General features: G+C 39.6%; 1 protein-coding gene across 5 annotated transcripts in view; it reads right to left on the bottom strand.

Moving 5' to 3' along the window:
- HDAC8 (histone deacetylase 8) overlaps window positions 1–18,049 on the bottom strand; it is a 213,003-nt gene that overhangs the window by 142,949 nt on the left and 52,005 nt on the right. For all 5 annotated transcript variants that reach the window (XM_078065218.1, XM_078065215.1, XM_078065216.1 and 2 more), the window contains 3 exons: window positions 9,251–9,363; window positions 4,946–5,023; window positions 4,238–4,346 (listed from right to left, as the gene is read on the bottom strand). In XM_078065218.1, coding sequence (XP_077921344.1) covers window positions 4,238–4,346; window positions 4,946–5,023; window positions 9,251–9,363 — 300 coding nt within the window. The remainder of the gene's footprint in view (window positions 1–4,237; window positions 4,347–4,945; window positions 5,024–9,250; window positions 9,364–18,049) is intronic.

The raw sequence follows: 18,049 nt of genomic DNA, 5'->3' as shown, positions 1-18,049 counted from the left end.
AATATATTTTGTATCCATACACACACTATATATATATATTATATATAATATAATATAGATATATTATTAATATAATATATATATATATATTAGTATATACCTCATAGGAAAGCTAGCTTTAGTAAAGGCTGTTTTTTGGCTGTTAGAGCTATAAAATGATAGGTAGCATAAAAACTAAGAAGTTTAAGTACAACCCTGAATTTCTTCTTCAAACTACACATATGTCATAACAGTTCACAGTGGGCAAGTGGTTTGGTCATTTTGCAAGATTTGAGGTTTCAGAGCAGTACCCTACTATTTATCAAAACCTCTCTTGAACCCACAGCAAGGAAGTACGTGTCATTGTCCTTCTGTCCCATAGTCTTTAACTATAAATGCTCCCAAAGTCATCAACGCAATGTTTTAGGTAATAGCTTAAACATTATTAAGACTATCTCATTGCATTCAGATGCAGTTAGAGAGCAAGAACAAGTTAAACATAGGCAGAGCAGTATTTCCTCCTTCAGATGACATAGCTTGGAAACCAGCAAAACCCTCCCTTTGGCAAAACAGCCTTCCTCTTCCAGCAAACTTTGTGTGTATGTGTGCATGTGGCCAAGGAGGGGGAGTGGGCTTTCATGTAAATCAAGAATATAACCATCGTCTCTCTACTGGGCCCACAGCTTCTATTTGAAGGAGGAGGTGTGCTTACAAGAATGATGTTGATATTCCTTTATGCTAGTTAAAACAGGGTTCTACTTATAATACCAACTCTAGTAGCTCCCATGAAAATTATGGGAAGCTTTTGGGAATCAGTGACCCTTGCCCTTCCAAATGAGTATTGAATGACCTAGGTATCTCTGACTGAGATTATCTTGCATATAAGATGGAACCCAAGGTCTTTTGGTGCTGAAAATGTCTATGTAGATTCCTTATCTAGTCTATTAAAAAAAAAAACCCTAAGCCCCCCTCCCCTGTTTTTTTCTTAAATTAAGAGGGTGTGCTCGGGGTGCCTGGGTGACTCAGTCGGTTAAGTGTCTGCCTTTGGCTCAGGTCATGATCCCAGGGTCCTGGGATTGAGCCCCACGGCGGGCTCCCCACTCAGTGGGGAATCTGCTTCTCTTTCTCCCTCTGCCCCTCCTCCCACTTGTGCTCTCTCTCCCTCTCTCTTTCTCTCAAATAAATAAAATCTTAAAAAAAAAAAGAGGGTGTGCTCAACCTTAAGATGAAATCATTAAATCAGACTAGCTGGCAAAGTCAAAAATGCTATAGCAGAGGAAAAAGCCATACAGGAAGAAAGGATAGTAAAGGAAAAAGGACTCATGAATCCCACAGGGAGAGGCAGTTCAGGAGCAAACTAGAAATTGAGTGGCAAACGAAAATTAGAGCATCTTTTAAGTGAACCAGTAATAAGAGATCTTTTATTTACCAGAGGTAAGGAGCGAGCCAGAAAATCAGTGGGCTCATGGAACACGAAGGATTAAAAGGAGACAGCAGATATACTGCACGACTTTTTTACATGAGTAAGCCATTCCTGTGTTGACTATATCTTTTGAGGTAGGCAAATGGGTCAGCGAGCATAATGGAAAAAGGGCAAGAGACTCTGCTCCCCAGCAACAAACTACAAGCAGTCAAAAACATAATGACTGGACCTAAGTGATATAGTTACCAGGGCTGAACCTCTGCAAAACTATTTAGTTGGCAAAGATTGTTTTGGTTTTTTGTGCCTCTTTCCTTCTACTGCTCCACTAACCCAATTCTTGCTCCTCTGAATGCTCAGGGTGCTCGTGCTCTTAACCCTTTCAAAACTTGCTATGGAGAAAGCATACGTCTCTGGCAGAGTGAAAGTTAGGAGGAGGGGTTGTGGCAAAACTCCACTTTAAAAACCTATTTCTCATTGTAGAATAAAAGTATATTTCCTGTTAAAGGAATTTCAGGCAACAGATGGGAGAGGTGTTTGGGTCAGGAAGCCTTCCTGGCACCCTTGGAATCAGAAGTGCCTTCACATAACGCCTTGACCAGACTTGACTTCTGAAAGAAATCAAAGGGGACAATTATTGTACCTCTCATGAAAACCCGGAACCTGTTATTCTGGATGATCACTGTGTAGATTGGTGGTGTGCCTCCATGACACAAAAGGGGCCCTGGGAACTATAAGGTGATGAGTGTCTGGTACTTTAGTAAGCAAGCTGGGAGAATCTTTAATCAGTGCTGGCCTCCTGTACACTAGGGTGGGGGCTGCAACATGATTTCTGTAAAGGGAAATCATATATGTGATTGCCCGTGGATCTTTTCTTTGGGGCTAAATTCACTTTTTATTTATTATTTATTATTTATTTTTATTATTTATTTTTAAAAAGATTTTATTTATTTATTTGACAGAGAGATAGACAGCCAGAGAGCACAAGTGGAGGGAATGGTAGAGGGAGAGGAAGAAGCAGGCTCCCCACCAAGTAGGGAACCCGATGCGGGGCTCGATCCCAGGCCCCTGGGATCATGACCTGAGCTGAAGGTAGACGCCCAACCAACTGAGCCACCCAGGCGTCCACTAAATTCACTTTTTAAATGCTTCTAATTAAGTCTGATACCGAATCTATGTTGAAACAGGAATTACTATGGGATTAAACATTTTTTTTTTTTGTCCTGTAGTAGGAACTGGTTTAGAGAGAGAGAGAGAGAGAGAGAAAATATAAGGGAGAAACAGACATTATGCTCACGGAAGGAGGGTGAGTAGTAGATTTCCTTGGGAGTGGGCACTCCCCAGGTCGGCAGAGAATACTCAGCTTTTCTAGTCAGTGAAATGCCAAAATGATGGGGGATAAAAGTAGATCTCCAGAGGGTTTTATGATTGGCAGATGGGCTTCAATAGGGGCATGTGTAAGGTAATTTATTTAGGGAAGGCCAGGTACTACAAACCCTCCCTGCAGGATGATGGGTGCTGACTTTTCAATTAAGGCCCAGGAAAAAGCAAGCGCTAGGAAACCCTGTGGAGAGAGCACCGAAGAGAAAAACCGAGTTTCTTGCTATGGTTAAAAAAAAAAAAAAAAAAAAAAAAAAAAGGACAGCAAAATGTTGAACACTCTCGAGAAGGGGATTAAAAGAAAAACAAAATAATTCTCCTTTTACACAGAACCACAGGATATCTTCATTGGTAAAGTTACATAAGCAGCTCTGATCTGCACATCTCAAGAAGGACAGAACAGAGCCTGAGGGGAACAAAGAAAGGCAATTAAAACCATCAATGGCAGGCTCCAAAAATAAAGGCCTTTTCAGTCTGACAATACAGAGGTAGCCAGGGGACATGATCAAAACCATGAAGAGGCTAGAGCTGCTGCATGATGACTTGGCTTGCCAAATCTCTTGAGCTAAGAGGCACCTTTGAAGCATCAAGTTTTTATTTTTTAATACTTCTGCTTTGTTTATACAACCGCTGGTGATGATGGCCAACGTGGGCTCCTTTGGGGAGTCCCCGTTTCCACCAGAGGGTGGGCAAAATCTGAGCTGAGTGGGCTAGGAATCAAAAGCACCTCCATCCCCATTACTTACCTTAAGTAATGTTGACTTGCTGACTTCTAGTCAGACTTACTTTCTCTACTGCCGATGTCAGCAGTGAATTTGTACCTGACCAATCGCAATTTTTATGCATATGAGTTTACCCCTCCCCCCCGCCCCGTTCTGTAGGGCTTTTCAGTCCCAATGGTCTACACGTCCTCGTTGGCACCAAACTGTCTTCCTACAAGTGGCTGTAATTTGATCCTTAACCACAGTGTAAAAAGAACAGATTTCTGACCCCAATTGTAACGCAAAGGACAGAACTCAAGAACTCGTAATGAAGAACTTTCTAATATTCACACCAGTGGGTGGAAGCAGATCTCCATAATGGGACGTGGAAATGAACCCTCGCAGGCTAATGGAATGAAATACATGCAGGTTTTGGCTAAGAAAGTAGCAGACAAGGGATAACCCAGGCCAGCTCAGAAGCTCTGCTCTTGGGATGACCTTAATCAGATGGGGCAGCAGGTAAGATCAAACCAAGAGTGTGGCTCTGTTCTAAACGTTCAGCTCTCCTAAACAAGTGATGGCAACCTGATCAATTAAGTACAACGATCAGTGTACAAAAGCTACATAGGTATACAGTGGCTCTTTTTTTTTTTTTCCCCAAATTGTTCCTTGACAACAAGAATTCTGTAAGATTGGGGGTCCTTTCATCCTACAGAAACGCAATCCACTTGTTACTGGCCCAGTGTTACTGCCATACCTTTCACAGATGTGGTAATACTTCTCATCCTGTATGCCGTCCTGAATGGGCACATTTACACTGTAGTACCGTCCCTTCCCTAGGCCAACATCAGACACGTCACCTGTTCCTGTGAAAGAGAGGAGCACCAGGAACAGTTTTAAGAACACGAGCATTAGAAAACTCGAAGGATTCTCTGATAGGACTTCAGGACAGTAAAACGTCAAGTAGAAGAATGGTCCTGGATTAGCGATGATTTCTGAGGGAATGAAATTAAGAAAAATAATACAGAGAAGTAACTGATGTAAACAATGTTGGGGAAAGAGGAAAACCATAAGAAAATGGAAAAACCTTAGTTTCCACTTGGCTAGATCAAATTAAAGAACAGAAAAAGGTGAACTGCTTTGCTTGACTTTCCATATGTCTTGGATTGATATAATATTAGTATATCATTGCACTTATCAGGACGTTAGGAGTTACAAAGGGTATCTGATAGGACAGGAAGTATAAGTGAGCTGTCTATTGACAGTCCATAAAAGTCATCTGGAGAAACAGTAGTTCATTCCTCCTATCATTGTCGCCTGAAATGACCTGTGTTAAAATGTTGCACAGAGTAACACCAATAAAGTACCAACAGCATGGAACTATCTAAATATGAAACATAAGCATGTATAGAAGAGCTGTAGCATTTCTTCTTCAAATGTAATACTGAGCACACAGATTACTTGCCTGGGAAAAATCCTGGGGAGAATTTGTGCAGGGACACTGTCATGACTTTGGAGGTGAAACTGAAGGCATCTTCTACACCTACCAGAGGAAAAAAAAAAACAGCAGAAGAATCACTTTATATATGCAACTCCCGTTTGCAACAACTGAAATGCTAGGAAGCAGCTGTGGGAAGTAAGAGGGAGGAGAGCAATAATAAAGCTAACAAGCTGAGGAATAAAAGGAACAAGACCCTCCAGTCTTTGATCTCTGTTGTTATAGGATGAGGTAGAACTCTGGTCCCAAGTGAAGTTTTGGGGTTCCTTTTCAAATGCACGGCAAGTTATAACTTGACTTGCCCTTTCCAAGCAACGGGTGTCCAGGCTCCCTTAGACAACCTCTTCTAGGACGCCTGGGGGGCTCAGACGGTTAAGCGGCTGCCTTCGGCTCAGGTCATGATCCCAGGGTCCTGGGATTGAGCCCCGCATTGGGCTCCCTGCTCGGCGGGGAGTCCGCTTCTCCCTCTACCCCTCCCCCTGCTCATGCTCTCTCTCTCTCTCTCTCTCACAAAAATAAATAAATAAAATCTTTTTAAAAAAAGAAACAAAACAAAACAAAAAACCTCTTCTAAAAGGTGTGGAGGGCTCGAGCTCAGAATCGAAGCATTATCAATAGGGAACTGGCACCATCTTGGAAGTTTTATGATCTGTTTTGTTTCAGTGGTTCTAGTTAAATTCTTGGGACTTTTTTTTTCCCAAAGAAGTACAATGTGGCAATCCTCTGCAATATATGACTAATATAAACATGAGGCATCATGTAGTGAAAACCTAATTATAAAGTGCTTCTCTATGATACAGATTTGGTTATAAGTGCCAATCACCCAAAGTCTAAGCAGTTTAGAGTATATCTTTCTCGCCAAAACAAGGAAGGCTAACAGTCCTGGCGTATCCCTTAATAGTACCTTTATAACAAAGTTTTAAAGCTTGAAGAAAGAAGGTTGGGGGGGGGGGTGCTTTTCTAGAAAGGTGTCTCCTTTCCATTTAAACAGAGGCAGAAAATGAATACAGGTTTGGGAGATGGAAGATGTAACTCTTACGAGCCACTACTTATTTCAGATAAATGCACTGCCCACCTCCACACCTTTCCTCCCAGAATCACCTATTGTCATACTATATTCAGATAGTCCATTTGTGAAATGGAAGGACTATTAGCAAATTCATGTACTATCCTCTTCTATACTTCAAATAAAGAAACTGTCTCTGTGTTTACTTAATGCTTTCAGTCTTCATTAGAGGCCAAAAGAGACCTTAGAAAAATATTAACTGTATTTGTGTATCACAGGTATGTTTGAATTTCCCAAGCCTTATGTTTTGCCCCAGGGAGGCAGTTAAAACCAGTTAAAGGCTCCAGGCACAAGGCATTAAGTAAACAAAATAAAACAAAACAAAACATTAAAATCGCATTTTAACTTAGAAACTGAAGTATAAACAAGGACAATTCATAAAAATCCTGATTATTTCTTGATCCACAAAGGTGGTACCAATTTATCCTTCTATCGGTGGTGTACGAGGGTTCCCATTTTCTCACACCCTGACTGTCAATGGGTGTTATTCTTTTTAAACTTAGGCAGAAAAAAGGATCTTGTTTAGTTTGCGTTTCTCTGAGTGTTAGAGTGTTGAGGACCTTATCGTATGTTTAGTAGCTATTTGTATCTCCTCTCACGGGAAATGCCATTAGGTATTGTTAGCAAATCACACTTTAAAAAAGGGACACAGACAGATAGGTGGAGGGTATGGGGCTGAGTGTGAAAGAGAACAGTGGTTAGGTAAACAAAAGGAGGTGAAAGAAAGTGAGGACAGGCTAAGAGTGCTAGCGAAGCCACCACAGAATGCTAGTTATGGAATCATGGGAGATTTAAAATAAACCAAATGTGTAAGAGTTTGGAGGCAGGGCAGAGGTCACTGGAAGGGAGGTGCTGAAGAGGGGGAAATAAACTGAAATGAAACACACCATAAAAGTTGGGCTAAAACAGGAAACTCTAAATGGTGTAGAAATAACATTGCAAATGGAAAGAACGGTTTCAGGTGACAGTCATTTCATTCTTACGTGGTTCAATTAGAGTTGATTCTATTCTTGAGCTCTGAGACTAACAGTTTGAATTTCATAATCATTCATTCAACAAATATTTTACTGAACCACTGCTATATGCATAGTTCTGTTTGTTCAAGCCATTGTGCAGGACAGAAAGAAGTAAACAACTTGATCTCTGCTCTGGAGGAACTGAAAGTTTCTATGGGAGGAGAAGACATAGACACATTAAAGATTTAACTAACAATACAAGACAATATATAATTAAATAGCAAGTCAGCGATATAAACAATACAGGACTTGAGGAGGGGAGAGAACACTTGGGCTGGAGTGGTTAGGGCAAATGTGCTACTGTTGGAACTTGAGCTCCTGGGGAGAACTTGGAGGAAAAAGCAAAACTAAGTTAGGAAAGAGTAATGCAAAGTCGGGGGGGGGGGCACGGTGGGAGCACTGAGACATGTCTGGGGATCACTGAGTCGAGTAGCCTGGACAGCAGGTAGTGAGTGAGAAGACTGGCGAGAGGAGGCAAGGTCTCTTTCAGGCAGGCCTCAAAAGACAGGGCAAAGAGTGCGGACTTTACCTTGCAGAGCACTGCTTTTTAAAGTGTGGCCTGTGGACTGGCTGGACTGCAGCTAAAATGCAGCTTCTTGCGTTTCGTGACCGGACCTACTGAATCTGAGTATCTGGTGGACATGGCCCAGGAATCTGCATTTTAAAACAAGCTTCCTGGGGTCACCATGCTACATATGCGAATTTGAGAACCAGTGTTATAGGCCAAGGGTTAGCCGACCAAGGGGCTACATGGCAAATATTTTAGGCTTTGCCAAGCCTACATGGTCTCTACTACGTTTTTTTTTTTCTTTATGACCTTGTAAGAATGTAAAAAAAAAAATTCTTAAATTGCTGGCCATACAAAAACAAGCCATGGGCCAAATGTTACCCTCGTTACAGGCAATAAGGAGCCTCTGAAGGTTTTTGAGCAAGGCTGTTTCGCGTTGGCTGAGGATTCAGATACTCAGTGGACGTGGTTCTCAAAGTGGTAAGTTGGTTGTTTTAACTCTTTTCTCTGTTACCTTTAATTTTCTGTCACCATTCCATGGAAGCATCCATCTAGATGAACTCCTTGGGGAGGTCTCCCCCACAATTTCTTCCTTCTTTTTCTGTTTTGGCAGGAGAGCTGATCCTATCCCCTGTCATATACTATTCTTTTCCTCACTTATGCCTTGATTATGTTAGTTTGTCTCCCAAAATCTCTGGAAACAGGGAAGCAGCCATCACTGGTGGGGAGGAGAGGAGGGGATACCCTTAATTAATTTTACTGGATAAGTGTTCCTAGGTCATCGGAAACATGTGTCACACACAGGATTTATTAAAGAAACAGCAAGTGGGTAACTGTCACTGAAGCTCTACATTCTAGATGGAAAGTACGTAGGAGGGCTTGGGTAGCATCCTTCCAGTGAAATCCTATAAGGGGGCATTAATTGCGTGAGGCAAATCAAGATTCTGCTGCTGTTAAAAGTTACACCAGGTGGGGGCGCCTGGGTGGCTCAGTCGTTTAGCGTCTGCCTTCGGCTAGGGTCGTGATCCCAGGGTCCTGGGATCGAGCCCCGCATCGGGCTCCCTGCTCAGCGGGGAGTCTGCTTCTCCCTCTCCCACTCCCCCTGCTTGTGTTCCCTCTCTCGCTGTGTCTCTGTCAAATAAATAAAATCTTAAAAAAAAAAAAAGTTACACAAGGTGCCCTGAGTTTGTGCAGCACTAAATATTTTAGCAATACAAAGAAAGTGGCACAGATTCTGATCACTACATGAGTTGGTATCCCTATGGGCGAAAAATTCAGAGTGTCAGTCCATCATACACTCATTCAATCTTAAGAGTAGCAACAAGGCTGTCAGCTGTAACGGCCGATTTCACTTAGAACCTATGCAAGTGCCCTGAGGGAGGTGACTGAGCGCTGAGTATGCACTGGACAAGATTTCCACTTCTTACCGTTCTCTCCTGGAGAACTTTGTTGGTGGAGGAGAGGGGAGGGGAAATGACAGGAACCTGGTATTTTAAAGCATCTTGGTCAGCACAGGAGGAACTACGTCACTTAAAAGAATCTCTCTTCTACCTTACTTTAGGATTCTAGAAGAATTTCAATTGCAACAGGCATTTCTCCTTTTACCAGTCGCCTAGAAGCAGCTTTACTGATAAAAACCTTCTGGCCTAGCAGCAAAGCACCTTTGAAAGTGAAGGGCTTACCATCTCCATGGTGCAGATCCAAATCCACATAGAGAATACGGTCAAATTTCCGTCGCAATCGTAATATTCCCAGGACAGCATCATTGAGATAACAAAAACCAGATGCTTCATCTCTGTAAGAAAACAAGTTGCTACAGCCAACAGCCAAAAGCAATCCAAGGGAGTCTTTACAGCCAAGGCTCTAACCCTTGAGATCTATTCCCTTACAATTCCCCCTTCTTTTAAGAAAAACAAAAATCTACCTACACAGATTATATAGTAAATGGCTCAGAACGATCAGGGGATGGAGTGTTTTGGTAAACTACATATTCAGGTCAACTGGTAACATTTTCCAATTTAGGATCCCAGATTTTCAAAGAATTAGAATATTATAACTATATTGGACAAAACAGAGCTTTTCTCTAATGATTCAGGAATGATTTTGAAAACTTGTAGTACCCTGGGGTCATCATGATGAACGCTGATCATCACTTATAGGACTTTAAGAAAGCTAGAATCTAGAAGGGGCCTTGAAGACCATCTTGCTCAGCCAGATGTAGAAGATGATGGAGATTGGAGTCTCTGTACTGATCGTATGACATAACCTAGAAGTTGTTTCTTTCTTTTTTAAGTTTTTGCACTTGTTGCTCATAAAAGCTGAGTGTAAAATGTACAAATGCATAACCTCCTGGGCGGCATGTGGTTGCCTTTCGGTAAATGTGATTATTAAGGGAGACTGAAGCAGCCTCCTCTAAAGTTACTGTTTCCTTCACTAAAATTGTCTTCAGTGACTTCACTGGTGTCCTTTAACTTTTCTGCTATTGGTGATACTGTGTCACTTTAACCTCTTGTCAACATTAACCTACTCCTCTATTAAGAGGGACCTACTCTTATTAGCCTACTCTTTTTATTAAGTTGCCAATAAGTCTTGTTGTGTAGATGTAAAAAGAGCACTCTTTATCATCAAAAATGTATTATAGTTTATTTTTAAGGCCTCATCCTAAATGCTTCAATCTCTTCAGCTTCCACAGACACTTTAAATATCCAGCCCATTTCTTCCCCAAGTTCTCCCTGATACTTGACTTGAAATAGAATTCTAAGCATGAGCATCATTTAAAATAGCATCTTCAGTACTATGAGATTGTAAGATCTTTCTAGTCCACAATGCATAAACTTCTTCATGAAATCTCTTCCATAATAACGTTTCATATTCTGAACAATACCCTGGTTCACAGGCTGAATCAATGAGACAGGTACACTGGCGAGCAGGAAGTTGGTAAAAAATATCACTGAGCATTGATTTTTCTCATGAAAGTGAACTCAGTGATCATCTAGCAAAAAATAGCTTGGCCTTAGATATGCACCCGGGAAGAAACCAATATGAGAAAAAGATTGGTCCACCCACGAATTCTCTGTAAATAAGAGTTTTGAAAGTTCCTGGATGCTGTTTTCCAATCATGAAAGGCTTACATTTTATAAGTCTACTGTCTTAACACAACAAAAAAGAGAAACATCAATAACTTTTGGATAGGTAAGACAGGACGTTAAGTGTTAGGCAAAAAGAGGAGTGTACAGCATAGGGAATATAGTCCACAATATTGTAATAACTTGGTATGGTGACAGATTGTAACCGGACTTATTGTGGGCATCATTTCGTAGTGCATAGAAATGTTGAATCACTATCATGTATACCTGAAACTAATAGGACATTGTATGTCAATTATACTTCAATAAAAAATAAATAAGTAAAGAGGAGGGAGGGGGGAGGAGGAGAAATACAAATCAATACAGGACATACTTTTTCCCCTCAGAGCCTACAATTAAGTTAGGGAGACAAGTCATAAGCACAGAAAGACAAAACCAAAAAACAAACAAACAAGGCAAGCAGAAATAATATGGTATATAAAGAATACCTGCCTCTAAAAAACCTCCTGGCCCCCTTCCTTTCCTCTGAGATGTTATTTGTTAACGATCATCCTCCCTATGACGATAGCTTAGATAATATTAATAATGATGATGTCTGTAATTCAGAAAGGCCTTTGCATGTAATATTTTCGTAATATGTTCTTAAAGGAGCTCTAGTCTCACTGGAGTATAGAAATAAGTGCTTAGATAAATAGAATATTCCTAAAATTCCCAGAAAATAAGGAAATTAAACTTTGAAGACTTTTAATGTACTAAAAGAATATTCCTTTAGAAACAAACTCAAATGTTTTAAGAATTCAAGTTGGCATAATTTAGGTAAATCTTTGGCAGACAAGACTAATTTAATAAATTTGGTTTACTAAAATTAGCTATGTCTTTTCTAATTTATCAGTGTTAAGTAAAATATACATGTAGATTTTTGTTCTACTTGAGTATATTCTTCCTAAATTTTACAGGTTTACTAATTAAATGAGCTAACATTACTTCTACTAAATGTTTGAGACTATGACAAATGTAAATTTGTTTAGCCTCATTTAATCATTATTCTAACGAACTTTATTTCAATAGTAATTATGTTTTGTAGTATGTCAGCTTGAAGATAATTTACAAGATCTTTAGGTAACTGAAAACTTTGGGCTGATATTAAATTGAGTTAATGGATATCCATTAGATACCTATATCATTTCTAAGAGAATGCATTAATTATTAAGCATAATTTTGGGTTTATATGCTTTTGCTTCTTTATTTTTACATGCAGAGAAAAACTCTACGTATTTGGGTCTGTTAATGAACATGTTCTTTTTGGCCACTTATAGAAATTGTACTATAAAGGATGTGTTTGCATATAGGAAATGGCAGAAGGTTCACAGAAAGGGAATTTTATTTGTTGAGATCAAAGTTGGCTAAGGTTTGACGGGCTTATTTATCAGATTTCCAAAAAGAACTTCAGTATCAAAAATTATATGCTGCTGGGGCGCCTGGGTGGCTCAGTCATTAAGTGTCTGCCTTCGGCTCAGGTCATGATCCCAGCGTCCTGGGATCGAGCCCTGCATCGGGCTCTCTGCTCAGCGGGAAGCCTGCTTCTCCCTCTCCCACTCCCCCTGCTTGTGTTCCCTCTCTTGCTGTGTCCCTCTCTGTCAAATAAATAAAATATTAAAAAAAAATTATACGCTGCTGCAGAGCTAGAGTTTGGTTTTCTCTTGGTTAAAATGTAATTTTTTTTGCATTATTGGCCTTCTCTTAATAACAGGCTATAAAGGTTTTGCTTCACTAAGTAATCCTCAATAACAGGCTGTAAAGGTTTTGCTTCACTCTCTAAGTAATCTTCCTCAATAAAAAAGATTTTGTGTCTTTCTAGAATAACCTTATATGGCTTATGTTGACTTTCTTATGGCCTTGATTATTTAAGAAAGCAAAGTCTTCTTACTTAGGAAAGAGATGAGGTTCTTTTTTCCTTTTTTGTAAGATTTATTTATTTATTTGTTTGAGACAGCTGGAGAGTGAGAGCCTGAGAGCTGGCTGGTGGGGGCGGAGAGCAGAGGGAAAGGGACAAGCAGACCGCGCTGAACAATGGACCCCAATGCAGGGCTTGATCGCAGGACTCTGAGAACATGACCTGAGCCAAAACCAAGAGCTGGTCATTTAACTGACTGAGCCACCCAGGCACCCCGAGATGAGGTTCTTTATGGTCATATTAGCTCCTATGTTTATGTTAAAAATCTTTTATCACGGTTTTGGTTAAATAGAGAACCAAGTAGCATTTTTCAGTGATCCATCATCTTATCTTAATCGAATCCCAGAAGGCCCTGGAAAATCACAAAAGATTTGTTCTTTCACCTTATATAAATAGACGTGCTAGAAATAATTGGGTTTATTTGTTATGTTACTATTGATGAGATGCACAGGAAGAGTTGCCAAATCAGAAGAGATGCTCAGCTTTCCCAAGGTTAAACTGGTATAGGCAAATTGTTATTAATATAAATATTTTAGAAATTGTATATTGTATAGGAAGTTCCTAAAGATCCATCAGTGTCCTCACTGGCCATGATTTGTTTCTATTTGTCAGAGTCATTATGCTGCTTTGCCAGATTTTAGATGACTACAGTATAGTGTTTTCAGTGGTAATTTAAAAATTTTTTTAATGTTAACTTGGTTTCAACTTTTCTTCTTTATTGTGAATCTCACATCTGCTAGGTCATTATTTTCAATTGGGGATTCTCAGTATTTACCTATGGGATTTTATTAATATATAGATGTTTAAGACCTACTCCAGTTAACTGAACCTCTTTACTTGATATTCTTGATATATTTTGGGGATATTCTAACTGTATGCTTGGTGTGTATATATATATATATACATGTATATATATATATCAGGATTATTATAGGTTATATTTAAGGCTTTTTGTCTCTATAACGATTATGTTCATGCATTTTTATAAATTAGATATAATACCCTCTCTTCTTTGGAAATAGGGTTAATCATTATGTTTATGGATATTCTGTCTAAAAACTTTTTTGGGATTGACTTTTATATTGTTTTGCATGCTACAGAAACAACTACATGTCCTTGTCAGTTGCATTATTGTTCTTGTAATGAATTCTCATCAGATCTTTCATTTTTGAAAATGATCACAGCAAGTTAACCAAAGCTTTTGTACGTCCTTTGCTATTTACAGATGGTTTTGTTGTGTTTTCGTCTGATGTGTCCCTGAGAGCACTTGCAATCAGGTACAAGCTAAAGTGCTTCATCTTCAACAAAGAAAGGCTTTCTCAGAGCCCCATGGAAAATGATTTTGCCAAATATTGAGTACAGGCTTTTTATGGTATAGCTGAAACGACTTTGAGACCATATCAATGAACTGAGTCAGGATTTCAAGAACTCTAGTTGACAAGTAGACGGGTTAGTGAGACCGCTGCTGCAAGGTCGAGTGGAACAAAACTAATTACACAGACCTGAATGAAACTGATGAGGGATGATTGTGGATTTTGTTGAGAATATTACTGATGTTTTAAAGCAGACAGACCCATAAATACAGAGAACAAACTGATGGTTGCCAGATGGGAGGGGTGCGGGGATGGGCAAAATGGGAGAAGAGGAGTGGGAGGTACAGGTTTCCAGTTGTAGAATGAATAAGTCATGGGAATAAAAGGCACAGCATAGGGAATGTAGTCGATGATTCTGTAATAGTGCTGGATGGTGACAGATGGCAGCTACGCTTGGGGGGAGCAAAGCGTAACCTATGGAGTTGTAGAATCACTAAGTTGGACACCTGAAACTAATGTAACATCATATGTTAATTATGTTTCAATTAAAACAAAGACTATTGCTGATGTTTTAATGTTCTGATTTCCGGATGTATAAGGGACTCATTTCTCTTTTTTCTTATGCTAGCTATAACTCACAATAATTTAGTAAACCAGGCTTTTTGCAAACAGAAATGACACACTTGTAAATGATACCTCATTGCCCCTGCCTGAGCCCTCCAGGATTCAGAAACTCTTGTCGAGCATTCTGATTTCCATAGTAATATAATTATTTGTATAGGTTCAATAAGAATTATCTGTCCTACCTGTTATCAGGACGTGACTGGAAACATTGGTTATATAACCAACGCCTTGCCTGGAATGTCATATTGGTCAATGATGCTCACTGAATCAGATATGATCAAACACTTTTAAGGAAGTTAAGGTTGACTTTATTGAGCAATGCATACAAAGCCCTCTTGGGAAAACTAGCCTGGTACCTGGTACCTGGCTTACAGAGTTCCCAGTCTTACAAGCGAGTAAGGAAGGTTACTTCCTGGCAAGCCCTGGAAGCTTAGGATATCTTGGAGACCCCAAGAAGAGAGGAATTGTCCCAAATTCATAAACACTGCAGATAAAATCTCCTTAGCTTGGCTTCCTAGCTTTAACAGGCTTTTAAAATTTCCAAGTGAGATTTCTTATGAAAACTTCCAGCAAAACAAGCTTAAGAAGGTCCAAATGGTAAATTACCATTCTTGCTGCACCTAGGTAAATAATCAGGCTAAATCTGATGAGGCCAATATTTATTTTTAAGTATTTGTTATTGAGGTAAAATGTACATAATATTAAAATAACCATTTTAAACTCTATAACTCAGTGGCATTTAGTACATTCCTAATATCGCACAACTTCCACCTCAATTTAGTTCCAAAACATTTTCACACTTCAAAAGAAAACCCTGCACTAATTAAGCAGTCATTCCCTGTTTCTCCCTCCTGCTGGCCCCTGACAACCTTCAGTCTGTATTCTGTCCCTATAGATTTACCTATTCCGGATATTTCCTGCAAGCGACATCATACCCTATGTGATCTTTTCTGTCTGGCTTCTTTCTCTTGGCATAATGTTTTTGGGGTTCATCCATGTTGTAGCATGTGTCAGTGCTTCATTCCTTTTTATGGCCGAGTAATATTCCATTGTATGGCCATACCCCATTTTGTTTATACATTCATCTGCTGATGGACATTTGGGTTGTTTCTACCTCTTGGCTTTTGTGAATAGTGCTGCTATGAACATGTGTGTACAAGTGTTTGAGTACCTTTTCTCAATTTATTTGGATATATACTCAGGAGTGAAATTGCTAGGACATAATGGGAATTCTATGTTTAACTTTTGAAGACAGCCAAGCTGTTTTCTATGGCAGCTGCACCATTTTACATTCCCACCAGCAGTATACGAGGGTTCCAATTCCTCTGCATCCTCATCAACACTTGTTATTTTCTGTTTTGCTTTTTCAATTCTAGCCATGCCTAGTGGGTATGAAGTGGTGTCTCATTGTGAATTTAATTTGCATTTCCCTGATGACTAATGATGTCAAACATCATTTTGTATGCTTGTTAGCCATTTGTATATCTTCTCTGGAGAAATGTCTATTCAAGTCCTTTGCTCATTTTTAAATTGGGACTTTTTGTTGTTGAGCTGTCTGAGTTCTTTATATATTCTGGATACCAGACGCTTATCAGAAATATGATTTGCAAATATTTTCTCCCATTTTGTAGGTTGTCTTTTCACTTTCTTGCTAACGTACTTTGATACACAAAAGTTTTAAATTTTGGTGAACTTCAATTTATTTATTTTTTTCTTTTGTGGCTTGTGGGACCAGATACCTTATTTTGAGTTCAAGAATAATCTTTCTTTGAGATTATCTTTGATAGAAAGGGACATGACTGTTCAGAGAAATCTTGTGTTTTAAAGGAAAACTCTGTGTCATCTATAGTACACCATTCCAGGTATTCAGAATCTAGTTATTGTCTTTGAGCTATCATCTCTTCATAAACTGCAGGTTACTGATGAGTATGCAAACTTTGTCTTCTCTGGTAGAGATATAATTGACTTCCCCATGCGGAAGAACCAGTTTTGGTATCTACTTGGAAACTGGACTGGACCTTGTTACCCTGCCCAAATTGTTGATCCTTACCAAATTTTCTATTCTTCCAGTGTTCTTCAATATCTGGCTAATATCCTCCAAATGAACTTTTCCAATTTTTCTTCCTCTCACCTGACTTGGAGTCACCAAGGACTAAAACTTGACTGCCCAAGTCCCTATCAGGACCCTGTGTTGCCTTATAGCTTCGTCTTTTCTCTGGGATCTGAAGCAGTCCTGCAAGCTAAAGCCCAATGACTCAATATAAATCTGAAAGAACTGGTCACCACAGCAGACCATGTATGACTGGAATTCTCCTTGAACAAGCTGCCACCTAGAACACGAAGGGTGTCTGAAGAAATGCTCAGGTCATGCATGTCCTTCTATGAGAGGTAACCTAGACTACGGACAGTGTCACCAAGAACACTGACATCTTTGCTCCATGAGTGGTGCTGCAAAACAGATTTTCCTCCATCGATGTATTAGAATCCACTTGACTGGTTACCTTCAGGGTTCAATTCTTGGCTGGCTCTTTTCTGTAATATAATCTTTTATATTATTTTTTTTTTCCATTTTAGTCTTCCCTCTTTAAAGATGTCTGAACTCCAAACCCTACAACAACTGACTTTTGCCACTACCTCTCAACAGATTGTTCAACTGGTTTTAAAGGAGGAGCTAAGAGTGCTCAAGAGACTATTTCTTAGACCCTGCTTCAGCATACTCAGGAGGTTTACCATTACCTCTGAGTTGCTTGGCGATAATACTTGTCCTGAACAAAAGGGGAAAATGACATTGTTGAAGTTTATCTGAACCCTGTGCGCCCCAGAAAGCAGTAATGTTTAAGAACCTTGGCCCCTTTTGTTTTCCAGGAAAAGGTGAATTGCAAGGTACCATCCTACCCCAGCATATTACTTTAAAATAATACCCATCTCCATCTTTCCCAATGACTCCCACAAGACTTGCAGATGACTCCCTTATTTACCTGTCTCTGTAAAGCCCCAGGCTCCCTTACTTTTCTTTGAGATATTCCTTATTCATAAATGTTCTCCCTATTGCAATAGCTGAATAAAATCATTTCCTCATCGTGCAGGGCATTTCTCTTTCACATCATCAACATAAATGTATTCAGAGGATAGATCAGGTTCAGCAAACATACGTCTGAAAACTCTGAGAAATGTGTCTGCAGCACTGTGGTTAGGAAATTTTTTAAAAAGTAAGCTCTACACCCAATGTGGGGCTTGAACTCATGACCCTGAGACCAAGAGTCATATGCTCTACCAACTGAGCCAGCCAGGTGCCCCAGGCAATATTTTTTTTCTTTACCAGAAACATTTAGCTTCTTAAATGCCCTGGTGAACTATAAACCACAAAGTCAATTTTTAAGAAAAAGCACAGGGCCCAGTCAACTGCATTTACTCACATGTATTTGCTGTTTTTATGTCCATTAGGCCACAGATCAGGGATGCTTGGATCTTGAATGACATTAAGACATTTTTTTAAAACATCAG

This window comes from Halichoerus grypus, chromosome X (assembly GCF_964656455.1).
Source record: "Halichoerus grypus chromosome X, mHalGry1.hap1.1, whole genome shotgun sequence".
In the NCBI taxonomy this organism is placed as follows: domain Eukaryota; kingdom Metazoa; phylum Chordata; class Mammalia; order Carnivora; family Phocidae; genus Halichoerus; species Halichoerus grypus.
The sequence above is the reverse complement of the archived record's forward strand: the minus strand, read 5'-3'. Positions and strand labels throughout refer to the sequence as shown.